Source organism: Salvelinus fontinalis, chromosome 14, assembly GCF_029448725.1.
Source record: "Salvelinus fontinalis isolate EN_2023a chromosome 14, ASM2944872v1, whole genome shotgun sequence".
Lineage (NCBI taxonomy): Eukaryota > Metazoa > Chordata > Actinopteri > Salmoniformes > Salmonidae > Salvelinus > Salvelinus fontinalis.
This window is the reverse complement of record NC_074678.1, coordinates 19,601,594-19,625,945: the sequence shown is the minus strand read 5'-3', so window position 1 is coordinate 19,625,945 and position 24,352 is coordinate 19,601,594. Positions and strand designations below refer to the sequence as shown.

At 43.3% G+C, this 24,352-nt stretch overlaps 1 protein-coding gene across 1 annotated transcript in view; it reads right to left on the bottom strand.

The window, feature by feature from the left end:
• LOC129869590 (ephrin type-A receptor 3-like) overlaps positions 1–24,352 on the bottom strand; it is a 152,771-nt gene that overhangs the window by 123,577 nt on the left and 4,842 nt on the right. Inside the window, exon 2 of the mRNA XM_055944121.1 lies at positions 11,412–11,476. Within this exon, the coding sequence (XP_055800096.1) occupies positions 11,412–11,476 (65 nt within the window). The remainder of the gene's footprint in view (positions 1–11,411; positions 11,477–24,352) is intronic.

Sequence of the window (24,352 nt, the reverse complement as noted above, 5' to 3'; positions counted from 1 at the left end):
GTGAGAGAGGAGAGCTGGTGTTTCAGAGAGAGAGATATGTAATAACCTTATAATCCTTCTCCTGATCACGTTACAGTGGAATTACATTGGTTAGACAAGACTGTCATGTCTACAGCCCTGTAGTAGTATTATATACATGACCTCTGTGATTTAGCCTTCACACACACACACACACACACACACACACACACACACACACACACACACACACACACACACACACACACACACACACACACACACACACACACACACACATTGTACGTATAAGTACACACACTTTCACACACACACACACACACACACACACACACACACACACACACACACACACACACACACACACACACACACACACACACACACACACACACACACACACACACACAGTTTCTCAGTTTCTATACACTTCCTCTTCATGTAAATGCCTATGAGGTCAGAATGACAGAGTTACTGGGTTTCCATTATTGAAGAGCGAGAGTGGGGGGAGGGAGAGAGAGAGAGTGGGGGAGGGGGAGAGAGAGAGAGTGGGGGGAGAGAGAGAGAGGGACGAGGGGGAGAGAGAGTGGGGGAAGAGAGAGAGAGTGGAGGGGGAGAGCGAGAGAGTGGGGAGAGAGAGAGAGGGGGGAGGGAGAGAGAGAGTGGGGGAGAAGAGAGAGTGGGGGGAGGGAGAGATAGAGTGGGGGGGAGAGAGTGGGGGGAGAGAGAGAGAGAGAGAGAGAGAGAGAGAGAGAGAGAGAGAGGGGGGAGGGGGAGAGAGAGAGAGCGGGAGAGAGAGTGGGGGAGGGGAGAGAGAGAGAGTGGGGGGAGTGGGAGAGAGAGAGAGCGGGAGAGAGAGTGGGGGAGGAGAGAGAGAGTGGGGGGAGGGAGAGAGAGAGTGGCAAACAAACAAACAAACAAACCAAACAAACCAAAACAAAGGCAAAGTCTTCTCATGCTTTGTTGATTTCAAAAAAGCCTTCGACTCAATTTGGCATGAGGGTCTGCTATACAAATTGATGGAAAGTGGTGTTGGGGGAAAAACATACGACATTATAAAATCTATGTACACAAACAACAAGTGTGCGGTTAAAATAGGCATAAAAAACACACACGTCTTCCCACAGGGCCGTGGGGTGAGACAGGGATGCAGCTTAAGCCCCACCCTCTTCAACACATACATCAACGAATTGGCGAGGGCGCTAGAAAAGTCTGCAGCACCCGGCCTCACCCTACTAGAATCTAAAGTCAAAGGTCTACTGTTTGCTGATGATCTAGTGCTTCGGTCCCAGCCAAGGAGGGCCTACAGAGCACCTAGATCTTCTGCACAGATTCTGTCAGACCTGGGCCCTGACAGTAAATCTCAGTAAGACAAAAAGAATGGTGTTCCAAAAAAGGTCCAGTTGCCAGGACCACAAATACAAATTCCATCTAGACACTGTTGCCATAGAGCACACAAAAAAACCATACATACCTTGGCCTAAACATCAGTGCCACAGGTAACTTCCACAAAACTGTGAAAGATCTGAGACACAAGTCAAGAAGGGCATTCTATACCATCAAAAGGAACATAAAATTTGACAAAAATACTAAAAATACTTGAATCAGTTATAGAATCCATTGCCCTTTATGGTTGTGGCGTCTGGGGTCCGCTCACCAACCAAGAATTCACAAAATGGGACAAACACCAAATTGAGACTGCATGCAGAATTCTGAAAAAAATATCCTCCGTGTACAACGTAGAACACCAAATAATGCATGCAGAGCAGAATTAGGCCGATACCCGCTAATTATCAAAATCCAGAATAGAGCCGTTAAATTCTAAAACCACCTAAAAGGAAGCAATTCCCAAACCTTCCATAACAAAGCCATCACCTACAGAGAGATGAACCTGGAGAAGAGTCCCCTAAGCAAGCTGGTCCTGAGGCTCTGTTCACAAACACAAACGCACCCCACAGAGCCCCAGGACAACAACACAATTAGACCCAACCAAATCACAAGAAAACAAAAAGATAATTACTTGACACATTGGAAAGAATTAACAAAAAAACAGAGCAAACTAGAATGCTATTTGGCCCTAAACAGAGAGTACACAGTGGCAGAATACCTGACCACAGTGACTGACCCAAACTTAAGGACAGCTTTGACTATGTACAGACTCAGTGAGCATAGCCTTGCTATTGAGAAAGGCCACTGTAGGCAGACCTGACTCTGAAGAGAAGACAGGCTATGTGCACACTGCCCACAAAATGAGGTGGACACTGAGTTGCACTTCCTAACCTCCTGCCAAATGTATGACCATATTAGAGACACATATTTTCCTCAGATTTCACAGATCGACAAAGAATTTGAAAACAAACCCGATTTTGATAAACTCCCATATCTACTGGGTGAAATACCACAGTATGCAATCACAGCAGCAAGATTTGTGACCTGTTGCCACAAGAAAAGGTCAACCAGTGAAGAACAAACACCATTGTAAATACAACCAATATTTATGCTTATTTATTTTCCCTTTTGTACTTTAACCTGTTAAGGCTAGGGGGTGCTGTTGTCACTATTTATGGAAATCGTGTAATTTTTGAAACGGCTTCCTACAAAATTCTTGATCGTACAATATGCATATTATTATTATTTTGGATAGAAAACAGTCTATAGTTTCTATAGCCGTTGAAATTTTGTCTCTGAGTGGAACAGAACTCATTCTACAGCAATTTCCCTGACATGGAGTCAGATTTCACACATTTTGGCCCCTGTTCTGGAGTCAGTTTAAGGCCACTGTTATTGCTATGAGTATACGGACACTGCTTACGTCTTCCCCTGGATGCCTTTACGTGATGACGCTTTGAATGGTATCGATTGCCCAATCACAGCCCCTATAAAACAAAAACACGTGTAGGTAGGAACTCTTTTCTAGGTGCGTAAGGCGCGCAGAGGACACCGACCTACTGTTTTTCCAAGCATTAGTGTAGCCAGTTATATTTCTCAGGTCATGTTTCTACTCGTTATAGGAGTTAAAAACATCATAAGGTAGTTAATTTAAAGCGTTTTATAGCAATTTATATCCGTTTAGTGCGATTTTGGGACATTTATTTCTGAGACTTTTTGAAGAGCCGGGCACCGTTCCAGTTCATGCCGAACGCAATGTGCATTTCTACATGGCAAGAGGACAGCTTTCGACCAAAAGACGATTAGACCCAAGAAAGGATTCTTTGACCAAGATTCTGATGGAAGAACAGCTCAAAGTAGGAACAATTTATTATGATAAATCGTGTTTCTGTCGAAAAATGTTAATGGCTTAGGACGCCATCTTTTTTGACGTAGCTTCGCTTGGCGCAAACTGTATTGAAAAGTAAGGAAAATTTAAAAAATGTAAATCCGCGATTGTATTAAGAATTAAATTGTCTATCAATCGCTGTCCACCCTATATTTTTTAGTCACGTTTATGAGTATTTATGTATACGACTAGATCACTGTCTAATGTGGCGCAGGACATTTTCTGACCAGCTGGGCTACTTTTCTCATTGTCTAACCATGATTTTGGTGGCTAAATATGCACATTTTCGAACAAACTGTATATGTATGTTGTAATGTGATGTTACAGGAGTGTCATCTGAAGAATTCTGAGAAGGTTAGTGAAAAAATTAATATATTTTGCCGATGTTTACGTTATCGCTCTCTTTGGCTAGAATCAATGCTGGTGTAATGTTTGCACATGTGCTATGCTAATATAACGATTTATTGTGTTTTCGCTGTAAGACACTTAGAAAATCTGAAATATTGTCTGTATTCACATGATCTGTGTCTTTCGATTAGTGTATGCTGTGTATTTTTACGAAATGTTTGATGATTAGTAGTTAGGTAAACACGTTGCTCATTGTATTTATTCTAGTCCATTTGTGACGGTGGGTGCAATTGTAAACTATGACATCTACCTGAAATATGCAAATTTTTCTAACAAAACCTATCCTATACCATAAATATGTTATCAGACTGTCATCTGATGAGCTTTTTTCTTGGTTAGTGGCTATCAATATCTTAGTTTAGCCGAATTGGTGATAGCTACTGGTGTTGGTGGACAAAGAAAAGATGGTGGATTATACTAATGTGTTTAGATAATAGATTTACATCTTTACATATTGTGTCTTCCCTGTAAAACATTTTAAAAATCGGACATGTTGGCTGGATTCACAAGATCTGTGTCTTTCATTAGCTGTATTGGACTTTAATGTGTGAAAGTTAAATATTTAAAAAAAATATTTTTTTTGAATTTCGCGGCTCTGCCTTTTCAGTGGGGGTGGGGGGGGCTAGACAGGTTAACCATTTGTACATCGTTACAACACTGTATAAAGACATAAATTGACATTTGTAATGTCTTATTCTTTTGGTACTTCTGTGAGTGTAATGTTTACAGTTAATTTTGATTGTTTATTTCACTTTTTTATATTATCTACCTCACTTGCTTTGGCAATGTAAACATATGTTTCCCATGCTAATAAAGCCCTTTGAATGAAAGAGAGAATTGAGAGAGAGAGAGAGAGAGAGAGAGAGAGAGAGAGAGAGAGAGAGAGAGAGAGAGAGAGAGAGAGAGAGTGGGGAGGGAGAGAGAGAGAGTGGAGGGAGGGAGGGAGGGAGGGAGGGAGGGAGGGAGGGAGGGAGGGAGGGAGGGAGGGAAAAATTACTGTATACAATTTATAATTCAAATTCTGAGGTATATTGTATGCTCCCAAAAATGTAGACATTTTATTATTTTATACTAATACAAAATGATTGACACCCCTGTTTTCAATACCTTTCAATACCTCACCTTGCAAAGATAATGGCACTGAGCCTTTTCTTCTGAGTTGGAGAACACATTGGGAGGGACCTTAGACCATTCCTCTATACAGAATCCTTCTAGATATTTGGAGATTCCTTCGTCTGCGCTTATTAACTGCCCTCTTTAAATCAAACCACAGGTTTTCAATAGGTTTTAAGTCCGGAGACTGAGTTGGCCATTTAAAAACGTCGATTTTGTGACCAATTAATATCAAGATACACCACCATATTTTACACGGTGTGCATGGCCTAAGAGCTCTATCTTCATATCGTCTGACCAAAGCACCGGTTCCAATCCATATGCTTTTGCCGTTTAGCCAACTCCAGGTGTTTACTTTTTTTGGAGGACATGAAAAAAGAGCTCTGGCCTCGCACACCAGTGGTGGGTTTAGAGTCGAAATGAGAATACGTCAGCAGAAATGAACCTACTGTAAAATATGGTGGTGGATCTTTGATGTTATGGGGCTATTTTGCTTCAACTGGTCCTGGGGCCTTTGTTAATTAAAAGCCCCTAGAGTAGATGTCCATGCGAAAAAATCCTTTTAACATAATAAATTATTTAGAAATCTCGTCAAAATCCATCTGTTTCAGCTAGAGATATCTGTTTTTTGCATGGGCATCGTCTCAATCTACCGCACTAGTCAATGTCGGCGTTCCACATCTGTGGTGGAAGGTGGCAGAGTTACAGCGGTGTTTGTCAGGCCAGGAGACATCCCGAAAATCAGTCTTCTCATGAAAACGTCTGTAGCGTCCGAACGGTTTGGGCTACACACTAGTATGACTACCCCTGACCTCTGACCCCAGGTCACAACTGTGGGGGGGTCATAGGGAGGTCAGTGTATGAACTTGCCCCTGGCTGAGAAGAGGATAAGGGCTCTGTGATCTGTGCTGTAGGTAGAACAGGCTGCAGCAGTAAAACCGGGGGGAACCTGAGACACTGAGGCTGGTCCACCTAACGACCACATCAGACACTCTGACAAACTGACCAATCAGCAGTCTGCACAGGGCACTTCAAAGGACTGAGGGATAGCTTCAGTCAAATGACACATTTAGACACATGTACAACAAATGTGGTTGTTTCCTTATTTTTTTGTGATAAATAATATCAACGCTTGTTCCTGAACACTATTTCGTGCACCATATGTATTTTTATAGTTCAAATACATGCATTCAAGGGTTTAGAAACTAAATGGAGTTTGACTGCTGATATTGATGGCTGTGACCCAACACAGAAGGTCAAAGTGGTGAAACCTGAAGCGCCATTGATCTGACTAGTGTCCAATAATGAATCGGTTTCAGCTGTTAGATTGAGACACAAATCATCGGGAGAGGTGGAAAACCCCTCTCTATTTCCTTATTTCTTTCTCTCTCTTTTTCTCCATTCCCACAGCCTGGCGGTAGCCACCAAAGAGAAGAGCAGAGCGGAGAGCAGCTTTAGTTTCCTGCTCTGGGTCGCCGTGACAACTGCACCACATCAGTCAGAAGCTTTTCATCACAGCTTTGACCAGAGAGAAACCATAACACACTCTACACCCCTCCTCCAAACCCCTTTATATCCCCCCTATAGTCCCCCACTATAGCAGTCTCTCTCCAAGCCCCACCATGTGCTAATCTCTCATTTATGGATGGGCTTTCTCTTCTCTCCCAGTGCAGCTGGGGACCTCTCACTCTGTCAGTCAGTCAGTATGTATTTGGGGGAAATATGGTGCTATGGTGACTAAATGAGTTTGGATATTACAATACGTGGAGACTGAGGAGTGGTGGACGCTGGCCAAAAGAGCTGTGCCATTAAGCTCTGGACTGGAGAGCAGTAATGTAGTGTGTCTCTCTGGGATTGGATGAAGCGATGCCAAGAGAGCATAGTGTGTGTAGGGCCAGACCTCAGGCTCCCAGCACCATGTAGAGTTTCTCATTATTTCACACTTCATATGCAGTTGGAGATGAGTTCCTCTTCTGGTTCCTTGGACAATGTGGAATATATCTGTAAATTGGTGAGGGTAAATTGCTAGGGATTTCTTCTTTCAAAGATGTGAAAAGATGTGAAACGTGAGATTATGACACATCCTAACAACGTGTCATAAACTCTTAATCTACAGTGCAATCGGAAAGTATTCAGACCTCTTGACTTTTACCACATTTTGTTACGTTACAGCCTTATTTAAAAATGTATTCAATTGTTTTTTCCCCCTCATCAATCTACACACAATACCCCATTTTTGGGCAAATGTATTAAAAATAAAAAACAGAAAAACCTTATTTACATAAGGATTCAGACCCTTTGCTATGAAACTCGAAATTGAGCTCAGGTGCATCCTGTTTCCATTGATCATCCTTGAGATGTTTCTACAACTTGATTGGAGTCTACCTGTGGTTGTAACGGCTGTCTATCTCTTCCTCCTCATCTGACGAGGAGAGGCGAGAAGGATCGGAGGACCAATACGCAGAGTGGTAAGTTTCCATGTTTTAATATAATCCACGAAAACAAGACACAATACAAAATAACAAAAGTACTAACCGAAACAGTCCCATGTGGCAACAAACACTCACACAGAAGACAAACACCCACAAACCAACAATGAAAACAGGCAACCTAAATATGGCTCCCAATCAGAGACAATGCAAAACACCTGCCTCTGATTGAGAACCATATCAGGCTAAATGAACAAACCTAAACATAGAAACAAATAACATAGACTGCCCACCCCAACTCACGCCCTGACCATACTAAATAAAGACAAAACAAAGGAAAATAACAGTCAGAATGTGACAGTGGTAAAATAAATTGATTGAACATGATTTGGAAAGGCACACACCTGTCTATATAAGGTCCCACAGTTGACAGTGCATGTCAGAGCAAAAACCAAGCCATGAGGTCGAAGGAATTGTCCGTAGAGCTCAGAGACAGGATTGTGTCGAGGCACAGATCTGGGGAAGGGTACCAAAAAAATTCTGGATTTGAAGGTCCCCAAGAAAACAGTGGCCTCAATCATTCTTAAATGGAAGAAGTTTGGAACCACCAAGACTCTTCCTAGAGCTGGCCACCCGGCCAAACTGAGCAATCGGGGAAGAAGGGCCTTGGTCAGTTAGGTGACCAAAAACCCAATGGTCACTCTGACAGAGCTCCAGAGTTCCTCTGTGAAGATGGGAGAACCTTCCAGAAGGACAACCATCTCTGTAGCACTCCACCAATCAAGCTTTTATGGTAAAGTTACCAGACAGAAGCCACTCCCGCTTGGAGTTTGCCAAAAGCACCTAAAGGGCTTCTCAGACCATGAGAAACAAGAATCTCTGGTCTGATGAAACCAACATTGAACTCTTTGGCCTGAATGCCAAGCGTCACGTCTGGAGGAAACCTGGCACCATCCCTACGGTGAAGCATGGTGGTGACAGCATCATGCTGTGGGGATGGTTTTCAGTGGCAGGGACTGGGAGACTAGTCAGGATCGACGGAAAGATGAATGGAGCACTGTAAAGAGGGATCCTTGATGAAAACCTGCTTCAGAGCGCTCAGGACAACAACCCTAAGCACAGCCAAGACCTATTAATAGCTGCAGCAACCCTCAACATCCAACCTGCCAGAGCTTGAGAGGATCTGCAGAGAAGAATGGGAGAAACTCCACAAATACAGGTGTGCTAAGCTTTTATCGTCATACCCAAGAAGACTGTAATCGCTGTAATCGCTGCCAAAGGTGCTTCAACAAAGTACTGAGTAAAGGGTCTGAATACTTATGCAAATATGATATTTCCATTTTTTATTTGTAATAAATTAGCAAAAATAAAATCTAATAACCTGCTTTTACGTCGTCATTATGGAGTATTGTGTGTGTACATTGATGAGGGAAAAAACGATTTACTCTATTTTAGAATAAGTCTGTAACGTAACAAAATGTGGAAAAAGTCAAGGGGTGCATTGTACATTACTGACCATTACCCACACCCCAGGGCTATGACTGTGAGTCAGAATGAGGCAGGTGTGCACAGTGCGGTTAGGGGTTTTTACTGTAACACTGAAGCATTTTGTGCTGTAACACCGGGTAGCACTTTGCTTACAGCGGCAGAAGACCAGGGGCCCATCTGTCACTGTCAACGTCTGTGTGTGTGTGTGTGTGTGTGTGTGTGTGTGTGTGTGTGTGTGTGTGTGTGTGTGTGTGTGTGTGTGTGTGTGTGTGTGTGTGTGTGTGTGTGTGTGTGTGTGTGTGTGTGTGTGTGTGTGTGTGTGTGTGTGTGTGTGTGTGTGCGTGCGTGCGGCCCCCATGCCACTGCGTTATCAGAAATCATTTCAGAGGGTCTGGCTCTCACGGCAAAATGCTTATCTGCCCCCGTCAGCCAACGACGTGAGTAATTATCCATGATTCACCTTGAGGACTTGATCAGCACTCTTTCTCGCTCCTACCGCCCTCTTTTCAGAAAGACATTGGTTTCCGCATAATATTCAGTGTACCATATGATAATTAAACCCATTCTCTGCCTTTTAAAAATGTTCTGAACCTGTCTAACTTTACATAGAGGAGTTCCCACTCTCAAAGGTCATGTCAATTACACAAACTGGGCCTCAAACCTGGGCCTAAATAAACATGAGACATTAAAAGTCAGTGTTCGGTAAGTGTGTTTGGTTCAACCTTATAAAGTAACCTCTAAGTTTTCTAGTGCTGGTAGTTAATATATGGCTGGGGGAAACCAAGGCTGGCAGCTCTATGGAACGAATTAGTGGATTACCTTCAGCTCCAGCCAGCCAGTAACTCTAACACTTAAAGTTGAGAGGAGGGATTGGCTGCAGGAGACTGCAAGGCCAGTAGTGCAACTGGTAGACAAATAAACACAGAACCACACAGACATACATACTACACACACACACACCCACAACCACAACCACGCACACACACACTATGGCAGAGGTAGAGACACAGGAGGATGTAGGTGGATTAGGGAAGGGAAGGAAGTCGTGCTGTTTGGTGTTGTTTTGATTGCTGTGTTGAGATACTAAGTTAGCTGGGTTTTATTAACGTGTTGTTTGATTGCTGTGTTGAGATACTAAGTTAGCTGGGTTTTATTAACGTGTTGTTTGATTGCTGTGTTGAGATACTAAGTTAGTTGGGTTTTATTAACGTGTTGTTTGATTGCTGTGTTGAGATACTAAGTTAGCTGGGTTTTATTAACGTGTTGTTTGATTGCTGTGTTGAGATACTAAGTTAGCTGGGTTTTATTAACGTGTTGTTTGATTGCTGTGTTGAGATACTAAGTTAGCTGGGTTTTATTAACGTGTTGTTTGATTGCTGTGTTGAGATACTAAGTTAGTTGGGTTTTATTAACGTGTTGTTTGATTGCTGTGTTGAGATACTAAGTTAGCTGGGTTTTATTAACGTGTTGTTTGATTGCTGTGTTGAGATACTAAGTTAGCTGGGTTTTATTAACGTGTTGTTTGATTGCTGTGTTGAGATACTAAGTTAGCTGGGTTTTATTAACGTGTTGTTTGATTGCTGTGTTGAGATACTAAGTTAGTTGGGTTTTATTAACATGTGTTGTTGCTCTGTTGTTGCCAACAATTCAAACCATATTATAAGCTGACCCTCCTCTTCTTTAACAAAATGAAGAAATGCAATCTGTCTCCCCATCCCACCCATATGGTGAGTCTATCACCTACTTAACCTATGTGTAAGTTAATACCACTTGGGGGGGTACTAAGCTAACATATGGAATAGTTGTAAGATGGTCATATCATGGATCATTTAGCTATTTGATTTTGAATTTTAAGATGCCTTTAGGTATATTTTAAGATTTTTTGATTAAATATAGAATTTGGCCTTTACTTTTATAACACATAGAAATGCATTGAATAACACATTCAGAAATAGCAACAACAACAACAACAAAAAAGAGATATAAGAAAGCTCAGGAAATATATATATATTTTTGGACACATATTTAAACCCTTATTTTTGTTGGCACAAAACTACCTCCATACTTTCATTCGTTTGTTAGGTTACCTTCAGGCGAGTCCCGTAACACTTGTGGGGGTAGTAGAACATGTTGGTGAGAGTCTCCCCTTTCCATAGTGGGATCATATTAGTTTTGGCTCAAATGGTTCAGACGCTACAGACAGAAGTTGGCACATCGGCGTTACCGGCTCCAGATGAGTCCCGTGACTCTTGTAGGGGTCGTGGAGTAAAAGGGAGAACACCATTGTGTTCATGAGAGTCAGTTTATTGGCCAAACCGTATAGACGCTTTCGTGAGAAGACCAATTTTCGGGATGTCTCCTGGCATGATAAACACCGCTGTAGCTCTGCCTCCTTCCACCGTAAACGCGGAAGGCCGACATAGGCGGATGCAGTGGATTGAGATGCAGCCATGCAAAAAAACTGATGTCTCTAGCTTAAACGGACGTATTTTGACTGGGATTTTTTTATTATGTTACTTAGATTTAGACTCTTAAGGATTGTATTCCACTTCATTCATAGGATAACAGAAAATAAGATGCGTTTGTATTGTTTGTTTTCAAATGTCCTAAGCACCATTAAAACACTGAAATCTGATGACAGGACAGAATGCTGACAGAGGACAGAATGTGCAGATACTGTATGTGTGCAAGCCATGGGACATGTATGTACTACTCACCCCATGCGATGGGTAGGATATCCATCCCAGCTCCCCCTGGCTGGCTTTGGAGTCCAACAGGTTCACTGTAGAGATGAGGAGAGAGAAGAAACAGGGATGACTGCCGGGATGAGTGTCTTATGGGAAAGCAGTTGATTGTGGCAAGCTTGTCTTTGGCACCACTATGTACAGTGGGAATAGAAAGTCACCACCCCCTTTCCAAATGTTCACCTTTTGTTGCCTTACAGCCTGAAATGAAAACACATAAAATTTGACTTTTTACTGCTTTATTTACACACAGTAACCCACAATATCCAAGTGAAAAAAAATATTTAAAAAACTCTATAAATTAATTACAATTAAAACAGTAAAATCCCCTATTTGGGTATGTGAACACCCCCCTTAGAATTGCAATTGCAAACTTGCTGAGGTATAACCAACCACCTTCCAGATCACAGATCAAGCTAAATGGCTTCCATCTGTGATCAATTATAGTGACTTTGATAGGTTCAGAATTGCACAACTCAACTGCTTAGTAGTGCAATTCAAAGCAAAGAATCCACTATGGGCGGAAAGGTACTTCTAAAGATCTACGAGATAAAGCTGTGGAAAGGCACAAGTCAGAGGATGGATATAAAAAGATTTCAAAGGCTTTGTCTATCCCTCGGCGCACACTTACCACCATTATTAAGAAGTGGAAGGTGTATGGCACCACCCAGACCCTGCATAGATCAGGCCGTCCCTCCAAACTGGATGATCAGGCAAAGAGGAGACTGATCAGAGAGGCTACCAAGAAGCAAATGGCGACATTGAAGGAGCTTCAGGCCTTTATGGCAAAGACTGGTCAATCTGTGGATGTGACCACAATATCACAAGCTCTCCACGAATCTGGCCTCTATGGGAGGGTGGCAAGAAAAACACCACTCCTCAAAAAAAGCCACATCAAGTCTCGTTTGAGCTTTGCCAAAAAGCACATTGTAGATTCTGAGGCCAAGTGGCAAAAGGTGTTGTGGTCAGATGAGACCAAAATTGAACTTTTTGGCATGAACGCAAAATGATATGTCTGGCGAAAACCCAATACTGTCACACCTTGATCTGTTTCACCTGTCCTCCACCTCCTCCAGGTGTGGCTTATTTTCCTCAGTGTATTTATCCCTGTGTTTCCTGTCTCTCTGTGCCAGTTCGTCTTGTATGTTCAAGTCAACCAGTGTGTTTTTCCTGTGCTCCTGCTTTTTGTATTCTCCTTTTTCTAGTCCTCCCGGGTTTGACCCTTGCCTGTTTCTGGACTCAGTACCCACCTGCCTGACCATTCTGCCTGCCTTGACCACGAGCTTGTCTGCCACACTGTACCTCCTGGACTCTGATCTGGTTTTGACCTTTTCCCTGTCCACGACCATTCTCTTGCCTACCCTTTTTGGATTATAATAAATATCAGTCTCAAACCATCTGCCTCCCGTGTCTGCATCTGGGTCTCGCCTTGTGCCCTTATGAATACATATTTCCACCCAAAGAACACCATGTCTACAGTAAAGAACACCATTCCTACAGTAAAGAACACCATGGCTACAGTAAAGAAAACCATGCCTACAGTAAAGAGCACCATGCCTACAGTAAAGAACACCATGACTACAGTAAAGAACACCATGACTACAGTAAAGAACACCATGCCTACAGTAAAGAACACCATGCCTACAGTAAAGAACACCATGCCTACAGTAAAGAACACCATGCCTTCAGTAAAGAACACCATGCCTTCAGTAAAGAACACCATGACTACAGTAAAGAACACCATGACTACAGTAAAGAACACCATGCCTACAGTAAAGAACACCATGCCTACAGTAAAGAACACCATGACTACAGTAAAGAACACCATGCCTACAGTAAAGAACACCATGACTACAGTAAAGAACACCATGCCTACAGTAAAGAACACCATGACTACAGTAAAGAACACCATGCCTACAGTAAAGAACACCATGACTACAGTAAAGAACACCATGACTACAGTAAAGAACACCATGCCTACAGTAAAGAACACCATGACTACAGTAAAGAACACCATGCCTACAGTAAAGAACACCATGCCTTCAGTAAAGAACACCATGACTACAGTAAAGAACACCATGCCTACAGTAAAGTAAAGAACACCATGGCTACAGTAAAGAACACCATGCCTACAGTAAAGAACACCATGCCTACAGTAAAGAACACCATGGCTACAGTAAAGAACACCATGACTACAGTAAAGAACACCATGACTACAGTAAAGAACACCATGGCTACAGTAAAGAACACCATGCCTACAGTAAAGAACACCATGACTACAGTAAAGAACACCATGGCTACAGTAAAGAACACCATGCCTACAGTAAAGAACACCATGCCTACAGTAAAGAACACCATGCCTACAGTAAAGAACACCATGACTACAGTAAAGAACACCATGTCTACAGTAAAGAACACCATGTCTACAGTAAAGAACACCATGCCTACAGTAAAGAACACCATGTCTACAGTAAAGAACACCATGGCTACAGTAAAGAACACCATGCCTACAGTAAAGAACACCATGTCTACAGTAAAGCACACCATGCCTACAGTAAAGAACACCATGGCTACAGTAAAGAACACCATGCCTACAGTAAAGAACACCATGTCTACAGTAAAGAACACCATGCCTAAAGTAAAGAACACCATGCCTACAGTAAAGAACACCATGGCTACAGTAAAGAACACCATGCCTACAGTAAAGAACACCATGGCTACAGTAAAGAACACCATGCCTACAGTAAAGAACGCCATGCCTACAGTAAAGAACGCCATGGCTACAGTAAAGAACACCATGACTACAGTAAAGAACACCATGCCTACAGTAAAGAACACCATGCCTACAGTAAAGAACACCATGCCTACAGTAAAGAATACCATGACTACAGTAAAGAACACCATGCCTACAGTAAAGAACACCATGCCTACAGTAAAGAACACCATGCCTACAGTAAAGAACACCATGCCTACAGTAAAGAACACCATGCCTACAGTAAAGAACACCATGCCTACAGTAAAGAACACCATGTCTACAGTAAAGAACACCATGCCTACAGTAAAGAACACCATGTCTACAGTAAAGAACACCATGCCTACAGTAAGGAACACCATGGCTACAGTAAAGAACACCATGTCTACAGTAAAGAACACCATGACTACAGTAAAGAACACCATGCCTACAGTAAGGAACACCATGCCTACAGTAAAGAACACCATGACTACAGTAAAGAACACCATGCCTACAGTAAAGAACACCATGGCTACAGTAAAGAACACCATGCCTACAGTAAAGAACACCATGCCTACAGTAAAGAACACCATGGCTACAGTAAAGAACACCATGCCTACAGTAAAGAACACCATGACTACAGTAAAGAACACCATGGCTACAGTAAAGAACACCATGCCTACAGTAAAGAACTCCATGCCTACAGTAAAGAACGCCATGGCTACAGTAAATAACACCATGCCTACAGTAAAGAACACCATGCCTACAGTAAAGAACACCATGACTACAGTAAAGAACACCATGGCTACAGTAAAGAACACCATGCCTACAGTAAAGAACTCCATGCCTACAGTAAAGAACGCCATGGCTACAGTAAATAACACCATGCCTACAGTAAAGAACACCATGCCTACAGTAAAGAACACCATGGCTACAGTAAAGAACACCATGGCTACAGTAAAGAACACCATGCCTACAGTAAAGAACACCATGCCTACAGTAAAGAACACCATGACTACAGTAAAGAACACCATGGCTACAGTAAAGAACACCATGCCTACAGTAAAGAACACAATGTCTACAGTAAAGAACACCATGACTACAGTAAAGAACACCATGCCTACAGTAAAGAACACCATGCCTACAGTAAAGAACACCATGCCTACAGTAAAGAACACCATGTCTACAGTAAAGAACGCCATGCCTACAGTAAAGAACACCATGCCTACAGTAAAGAACACCATGCCTACAGTAAAGAACACCATGACTACAGTAAAGAACACCATGCCTACAGTAAAGAACACCATGCCTACAGTAAAGAACACCATGTCTACAGTAAAGAACACCATGCCTACAGTAAAGAACACCATGCCTACAGTAAAGAACACCATGCCTACAGTAAAGAACACCATGCCTACAGTAAAGAACACCATGCCTACAGTAAAGAACACCATGACTACAGTAAAGAACACCATGGCTACAGTAAAGAACACCATGCCTACAGTAAAGAACACCATGCCTACAGTAAAGAACACCATGCCTACAGTAAAGAACACCATGACTACAGTAAAGAACACCATGCCTACAGTAAAGAACACCATGTCTACAGTAAAGAACACCATGTCTACAGTAAAGAACACCATGCCTACAGTAAAGAACACCATGCCTACAGTAAAGAACACCATGTCTACAGTAAAGAACACCATGTCTACAGTAAAGAACACCATGCCTACAGTAAAGAACACCATGGCTACAGTAAAGAACACCATGCCTACAGTAAAGAACACCATGTCTACAGTAAAGAACACCATGCCTACAGTAAAGAACACCATGACTACAGTAAAGAACACCATGCCTACAGTAAAGAACACCATGACTACAGTAAAGAACACCATGCCTACAGTAAAGAACACCATGGCTACAGTAAAGAACACCATGCCTACAGTAAAGAACACCATGTCTACAGTAAAGAACACCATGCCTACAGTAAAGAACACCATGCCTACAGTAAAGAACACCATGACTACAGTAAAGAACACCATGCCTACAGTAAAGAACACCATGCCTACAGTACAACACGACGGTGGCAGCATCCTGTTGTGGGGGTGTTTCTCTTTAGCAGGGACTGACCACTTGTCAGGATAGAAGGGGAAATGGACAGTGCAAAATACCAACAGATTCTTGAGGAGAACCTGCAGCCCTCTGCCAGGAAGTTAAAAATGGGAAGATGGATCACATGACAATGGCCCAAAGCAACCGTACAGTGGCTGAAGGACAAGAAGGTGAATGTCCTTGATTGGCCCAGTCAGAGCCCCAACCTAAATCACATCAAGAATCTGTGGAATGACTTGAATAGTGCAGTCCATGAACAGTCACCATGCAATTTGACTGAGCTTCAACAATTCTGCAAAGGAAGAATGGACATATATTTCACAGTCTAGGTGTGCAAAGTTACTAGAGACATATTCAAAGAGACTCATGGCTATAATTCAAGCAAAAGGGGGTTCCACCAAGTATTAACTCAGGGGGGTGTTCACTTACCCAAATAGGGTATTTTACTGTTTTCATTTAAATACATTTTCTGAGATTTTTGGAGAAAAAAATGTCACTTGGATATTGTGGGTTACTGTGTGTAAATAAAGCTGGGAAAAGTCAGATTTTATGTGTTTTCATTTCAGGCTGTAAGGCAACAAAAGGTGAACATTTTGAAAGGGGGTAGTGACTTTCTATACCCACTGTACATTATGAATATCTATCCTTCTGATGTCTAGTTAGCCTACTGATCTAACCTGGCCTTGGGACCTCTAGTCAAAGACCGGGATCAGAATAGTATATATTTACCTAGCTGTTCAACAATACTCAGGACTCCTTAGAACACACACATAAACATGCTCACAAACGCACACACACGCACGGCCAGTTACCCTCTGAGCACTTCCTAAATCTAACCAAACAGAAACAGCCTGCTGCATTGTCCTCCATGATGAGGGGATCCAAGCAGGAGATTCTGGATCTGTAGCAACCTGGGAGGCTGTTGAGTCACTGCTATAGCTGTGTGAACCTCCTCTGACTGGTGCTGATACACAGAGCGGGGTCAGAAAACCACACTTGCTGTTACGAATCTTTGGATCTAAAATCTCTATGCGCCTGTAAAGAGTCGAACACATCACACCGAATGTGGATTCCCATTCGTCTACCGATCGTTCAGCATGCTGTTGATGTCTGGAAAAGTACCCTCGGCAGGCAGACGCTATTGGTGTGTCTGAGCCTTAACTGTCACTTTCTTTATAAAGGAACCTTTATGCTTTCAGATAAATCATGTGCTCTGAGTGAACAACATTCATTATTGCGTTATAAATATGGAAATTATTAGATTATGTCACCAATTCTAGGTTTCAATGCATTCTCAAATGAATTAAACCTCTCACAATTCCAGGGAGCTACGGTTAGATTCTGAGATCTGGATGGTGTGAGGGAAGTGTGTTCTGATGACTAAGACAGGACAGTATGATAGGAGATGTGACCCAGAGGCTCTGCTTGGCTGGAGTGTCACTAGTGAAACAACAGAATGTCACAGAGAAAAGGCATATTTTATCTTGATTCATTCTTCTCTGTTTTCTAGAGTGGCTGGGATCAGATATTATGAGTGACAAGTGTGTGCTTCGTAAACAACAGTTGTAGACTAACAATGAAATGGTTACCTACGGGCCTTTCCCAATGATGCAGAGAGAAAGAATACAAAAGTAATAATACATAATAATAAAATAAATAATAAATACACAATGAGTATCGATAAGCAGGCTATATACATGGGGTACCAGTACCGAGTTCATGTGCTGGTGTAGATACCTGGCTCTGTCAGTCTGTATGTGGAGTTCAGACATGTTACCAATAGAGAGAGAGTTCAGACATGTTCCCAATAGAGAGAGAGTTCAGACATGTTCCCAATAGAGAGAGAGTTCAGACATGTTCCCAATAGAGAGAGAGAGTTCAGACATGTTCCCAATAGAGAGAGAGTTCAGACATGTTCCCAATAGAGAGAGAGTACAGGATGGAGTATAGAGAGAGAGTACAGGATGGAGTATAGAGAGAGAGAGTTCAGACATGTTCCCAATAGAGAGAGAGTACAGGATGGAGTATAGAGAGAGAGTACAGGATGGAGTATAGAGAGAGAGAGTACAGGATGGCGTATAGAGAGAGAGTACAGGATGGAGTATAGAGAGAGTACAGGATGGAGTATAGAGAGAGAGTACAGGATGGAGTATAGAGAGAGAGAGAGTACAGGATGGAGTATAGAGAGAGAGAGTACAGGGTGGAGTATAGAGAGAGAGAGTACAGGATGGAGTATAGAGAGAGAGTACAGGATGGAGTATAGAGCGAGAGTACAGGATGGAGTATAGAGAGCGATTACAGGATGGAGTATAGAGAGAGAGTACAGGATGGAGTATAGAGAGAGAGTACAGGATGGAGTATAGAGCGAGAGTACAGGATGGAGTATAGAGAGAGAGTACAGGATGGAGTATAGAGAGAGAGTACAGGATGGAGTATATAGAGAGAGTACAGGATGGAGTATAGAGAGAGAGTACAGGGTGAAGTATAGAGAGAGAGTACAGGATGGAGTATAGAGAGAGAGTACAGGATGGAGTATAGAGAGAGAGTACAGGATGGAGTATAGAGAGAGAGTACAGGATGGAGTATAGAGAGAGAGTACAGGATGGAGTATCGAGAGAGAGTACAGGATGGAGTGTAGTGTATATATATAGTATAGAGAGAGAGTTCAGGGTGGAGTATAGTGTATATATATATAGTATAGAGAGAGAGTACAGGGTGGAGTATAGTATATGTATATATAGTATAGAGAGAGAGTACATGGTGGAGTATAGTAGATATATAGTATAGAGAGAGAGTGCAGGGTGGAGTATAGTATATAGTATAGAGAGAGAGAGTACAGGGTAGAGTATAGAGAGAGAGAGGATGGAGTATAGAGAGAGAGTACAGGATGGAGTATAGTGTATATATATAGTATAGAGAGAGAGTACAGGGTGGAGTATAGTGTATATATATAGTATAGAGAGAGAGTGCAGGGTGGAGTATAGTATATATATATATATATAGTATAGAGAGAGAGTACAGGGTGGAGTATAGAGAGAGAGTACAGGATGGAGTATAGAGAGAGAGTACAGGATGGAGTATAGTGTATATATATAGTATAGAGAGAGAGTACAGGGTGGAGTATAGAGAGAGAGTACAGGGTGGAGTATAGTGAGAGAGGAGAGGATGGAGTATAGTATATATATATATAGTATAGAGAGAGAGTGCAGGGTGGAGTATAGTATATGTATATATAGTATAGAGAGAGAGAGCGTACATGGTGGAGTATAGTATATGTATATATAGTATAGAGAGAGAGTACATGGTGGAGTATAGTATATATATATATAGTATAGAGAGAGAGTGCAGGGTGGAGTATAGTATATGTATATATAGTATAGAGAGAGAGCGTACATGGTGGAGTATAGTAGATAAATATATAGTATAGAGAGAGAGTACATGGTGGAGTATAGTAGATATATATATAGTATAGAGAGAGAGTGCAGGGTGGAGTATAGTATATATATATATATATATATATATATATATATATATATATATATATATAGTATAGAGAGAGAGTACAGGATGGAGTATAGAGAGAGAGTACAGGATGGAGTATAGAGAGAGAGTACAGGATGGAGTATAGTGTATATATATATAGTATAGAGAGAGAGTACAGGGTGGAGTATAATGAGAGAGGAGAGGATGGAGTATAGTATATATATATATATATATATATATATATATATATATATATATATATATATATATAATATAGAGAGAGAGTGCAGGGTGGAGTATAGAGAGAGAGGAGAGGATGGAGTATAGAGAGAGAGTACAGGATGGAGTATAGAGAGAGAGGAGAGGATGGAGTATAGTATATATATAGTATAGAAAGAGAGTGCAGGGTGGAGTATAGTATATATATATAGTATAGAGAGAGAGTGCAGAGTGCAGTATATATATATATAGTATAGAGAGAGAGTACAGGGTGGAGTATGGAGAGAGGGGAGAGGTAAATAGAGACTATAAGCTGAAACCCACAAAGTTGAGGCTCACCTAAGTTCTAGCCAAGCAGCTGGCGGTCAGGGTGCAGGGACGCACGCACACACACACACGCACGCACACACACATACTCAGAAGACAGACTCCTATTAGAGCTAATAAAGCTATCTGCTCCTATCAGATTATAGCAGTGCAGCATCTAGCTCCATTGGTTCCAATTTACATTTCTCAACGAGCCAGACCCCGTCTCAAATTGAGCCAAGCGTGGGGAATATGAGAGCAGAAAATGAGATGGCTCTATCTGACGCTGCTTCTCCAGCTGCAAGGGCCAGAAATCTCCACCAAAATCCCACGCACTCATACACACGTGTACATGCACGTGAAGGTCCACATGCACACACTCATTACACAAAGACGCACAAACGAATGCAAGAACACTCACACAAAACGCTCACACACTCTCGCGTCATGTGTCTACCCAGTTAGTCAACCTCAGTGTCTCAGAAAGCAGGACTCTTTACGGTAACTAACAGTAAGGAACAGTATTAATAGCAGTCTGAGTTGGCTACTGCTGGTCTCTGGTCTCTGGTCTGGGAACAAACCACATGGAGGCAGCCAGGTGAATCAAAATAGGAGAGACAAAGACAGGCAGTAGACCCACAGGCCCAACATGTCCATCTGAATGAGTGTTTATTGAAGATTTCAGCTCAGCAGTAAGTTGTACACCGAGCTGTAGGCAGACAGGCTGGGCAGCGGGCACAGTGTCTGCAGAAACACATCAAAATGATATAGGAATCTTCTAGTCTACTCAGGTCAGCACAGAATATGTATAGGCTCTCTGGAATCTGGAACCCACCTGTTGTGACGGCAGGTTGTGTATGTGCGTTAGCATCTGCAGTAGTCTGTGACTGCAGGTTGTGTATGTGCGTTAGCGTCTGCAGTAGTCTGTGACTGCAGGTTGTGTATGTGCGTTAGCGTCTGCAGTAGTCTGTGACTGCAGGTTGTGTATGTGCGTTAGCGTCTGCAGTAGTCTGTGACTGGAGGTTGCGTATGTGCGTTAGCGTCTGCAGTAGTCTGTGACTGCAGGTTGCGTATGTGCGTTAGCATCTGCAGTAGTCTGTGACTGCAGGTTGCGTATATGCGTTAGCGTCTGCAGTAGTCTGTGACTGCAGGTTGCGTATGTGCGTTAGCGTCTGCAGTAGTCTGTGACTGCAGGTTGCGTATGTGCGTTAGCGTCTGCAGTAGTCTGTGACTGCAGGTTGCGTATGTGCGTTAGCGTCTGCAGTAGTCTGTGACTGCAGGTTGTGTATGTGCGTTAGCGTCTGCAGTAGTCTGTGACTGCAGGTTGTGTATGTGCGTTAGCGTCTGCAGTAGTCTGTGACTGCAGGTTGTGTATGTGCGTTAGCGTCTGCAGTAGTCTGTGACTGCAGGTTGTGTATGTGCGTTAGCGTCTGCAGTAGTCTGTGACTGCAGGTTGTGTATGTGCGTTAGCGTCTGCAGTAGTCTGTGACTGCAGGTTGTGTATGTGCGTTAGCGTCTGCAGTAGTCTGTGACTGCAGGTTGTGTATGTGCGTTAGCGTCTGCAGTAGTCTGTGACTGCAGGTTGTGTATGTGCGTTAGCGTCTGCAGTAGTCTGTGACTGCAGGTTGTGTATGTGCGTTAGCGTCTGCAGTAGTCTGTGACTGCAGGTTGTGTATGTGCGTTAGCGTCTGCAGTAGTCTGTGACTGCAGGTTGTGTATGTGCGTTAGCGTCTGCAGTAGTCTGTGACTGCAGGTTGTGTATGTGCGTTAGCGTCTGCAGTAGTCTGTGACTGCAGGTTGTGTAAGGCTACAGTAGTCTGTGACGGCAGGTTGTGTAAGGCTGCAGTAGTCTGTGACTGCAGGTTGTGTAGGGCTGCAGTAGTCTGTGACTGCAGGTTGTGTAGGGCTGCAGTAGTCTGTGACTGCAGGTTGTGTAGGGCTGCAATAGTCTGTGACTGCAGGTTGTGTAGGGCTGCAAAAGTCTGTGACTGCAGGTTGTGTAGGGCTGCAGTAGTCTGTGACTGCAGGTTGTGTAAGGCTGCAGTAGTCTGTGACTGCAGGTTGTGTAAGGCTGCAGTAGTCTGTGACGGCAGGTTGTGTAGGGCTGCAGTAGTCTGTGACTGCAGGTTGTGTATGTGTGTTAGCGTCTGCAGTAGTCTGTGACTGCAGGTTGTGTATGTGCGTTAGCGTCTGCAGTAGTCTGTGACTGCAGGTTGTGTATGTGCGTTAGCGTCTGCAGTAGTCTGTGACTGCAGGTTGTGTATGTGTGTTAGCGTCTGCAGTAGTCTGTGACTGCAGGTTGTGTAAGGCTACAGTAGTCTGTGACGGCAGGTTGTGTAAGGCTGCAGTAGTCTGTGACGGCAGGTTGTGTAAGGCTGCAGTAGTCTGTGACTGCAGGTTGTGTAGGGCTGCAGTAGTCTGTGACTGCAGGTTGTGTAGGGCTGCAGTAGTCTGTGACTGCAGGTTGTGTAGGGCTGCAATAGTCTGTGACTGCAGGTTGTGTAGGGCTGCAAAAGTCTGTGACTGCAGGTTGTGTAGGGCTGCAGTAGTCTGTGACTGCAGGTTGTGTAAGGCTGCAGTAGTCTGTGACTGCAGGTTGTGTAAGGCTGCAGTAGTCTGTGACGGCAGGTTGTGTAGGGCTGCAGTAGTCTGTGACTGCAGGTTGTGTATGTGTGTTAGCGTCTGCAGTAGTCTGTGACTGCAGGTTGTGTAAGGCTACAGTAGTCTGTGACTGCAGGTTATGTAGGGCTGCAGTAGTCTGTGACTGCAGGTTGTGTAGGGCTGCAGTAGTCTGTGACTGCAGGTTGTGTAGGGCTGCAGTAGTCTGTGACTGCAGGTTGTGTAGGGCTGCAGTAGTCTGTGACTGCAGGTTGTGTAGGGCTGCAGTAGTCTGTGACGGCAGGCTGTGTAGGGCTGCAGTAGTCTGTGACTGCAGTTTGTGTAGGGCTGCAGTAGTCTGTGACTGCAGGTTGTGTAGGGCTGCAGTAGTCTGTGACTGCAGGTTGTGTAGGGCTGCAGTAGTCTGTGACTGCATGCTGTGTAGGGCTGCAGTAGTCTGTGACTGCAGGTTGTGTAGGGCTGCAGTAGTCTGTGACTGCAGGTAGTGTAGGGCTGCAGTAGTCTCTGACGGCAGGTTGTGTAGGGCTGCAGTAGTCTGTCTGCAGCCAGGCATGTCTGCAGGTTGTGACTGTGTGTTCAGGGTGAAGTGTTCTCCTCCCATCATGAATTATTCAAACTGAGTGTGGCTGTGTCTGATGCTGCTGCTGATTCCCCTCTCACAGCTCATACTCGCATGTAAACACACACACACACACACTCTCTCTCTCTCTCTCTCTCTCTCTCTCTCTCTCTCTCTCTCTCTCTCTCTCTCTCTCTCTCTCTCTAATACTGATTTATTGTGAGATATTAGATAACAGCACTCTTCACACTGCTTCCTACAGGCCTCCCACACAAACACAACAAACACACAGAGAGCACTATTTTTAAAGTGGGAACATGTGTAAGCACCTCCCCCCCCCCCCCCCCCAGGTACCATCGCTCACAAACCTGCTCCTCCCAGCGGGTTACTGCTCCAGCCTCCCTGGGCATGGCCTCCTGCCACCGGCTAAAAATACCGACGCCCGGGCAGGGAGAGAAACCATACCAAGCATCACGCATACAGACTCAGTACTGTCACCTATATTCACACACACACGTAGGTCTACAGAGCCATTCTGTAATTGTATGCTGCGCACTCACTCAAAGACACATTTACACTGAGAAAATACACTGATCCGTTTGGTGCAAGAATCCCTCCAAACCAGCCAATACAATATCTGAATATGACATAACTTCGTGCCAAATTATCCCCCCTAAAACGAACAGTCCTAAAAGCGGCCATATCAGGCTACTTTCTCGGCTAGCCTACTCCTGCGGTATATTAAGCGCAATACGGAACACAGTATAGTAGCTCACCAAAGTTTGTCCAGGATTTACACAAGCACTGCTAAATGGCAGAAAAATGTATTTGTTTCTGTAAACACGAGTGTGTAGCAATATAGGCAGTCTGTAATGACTAATAGCA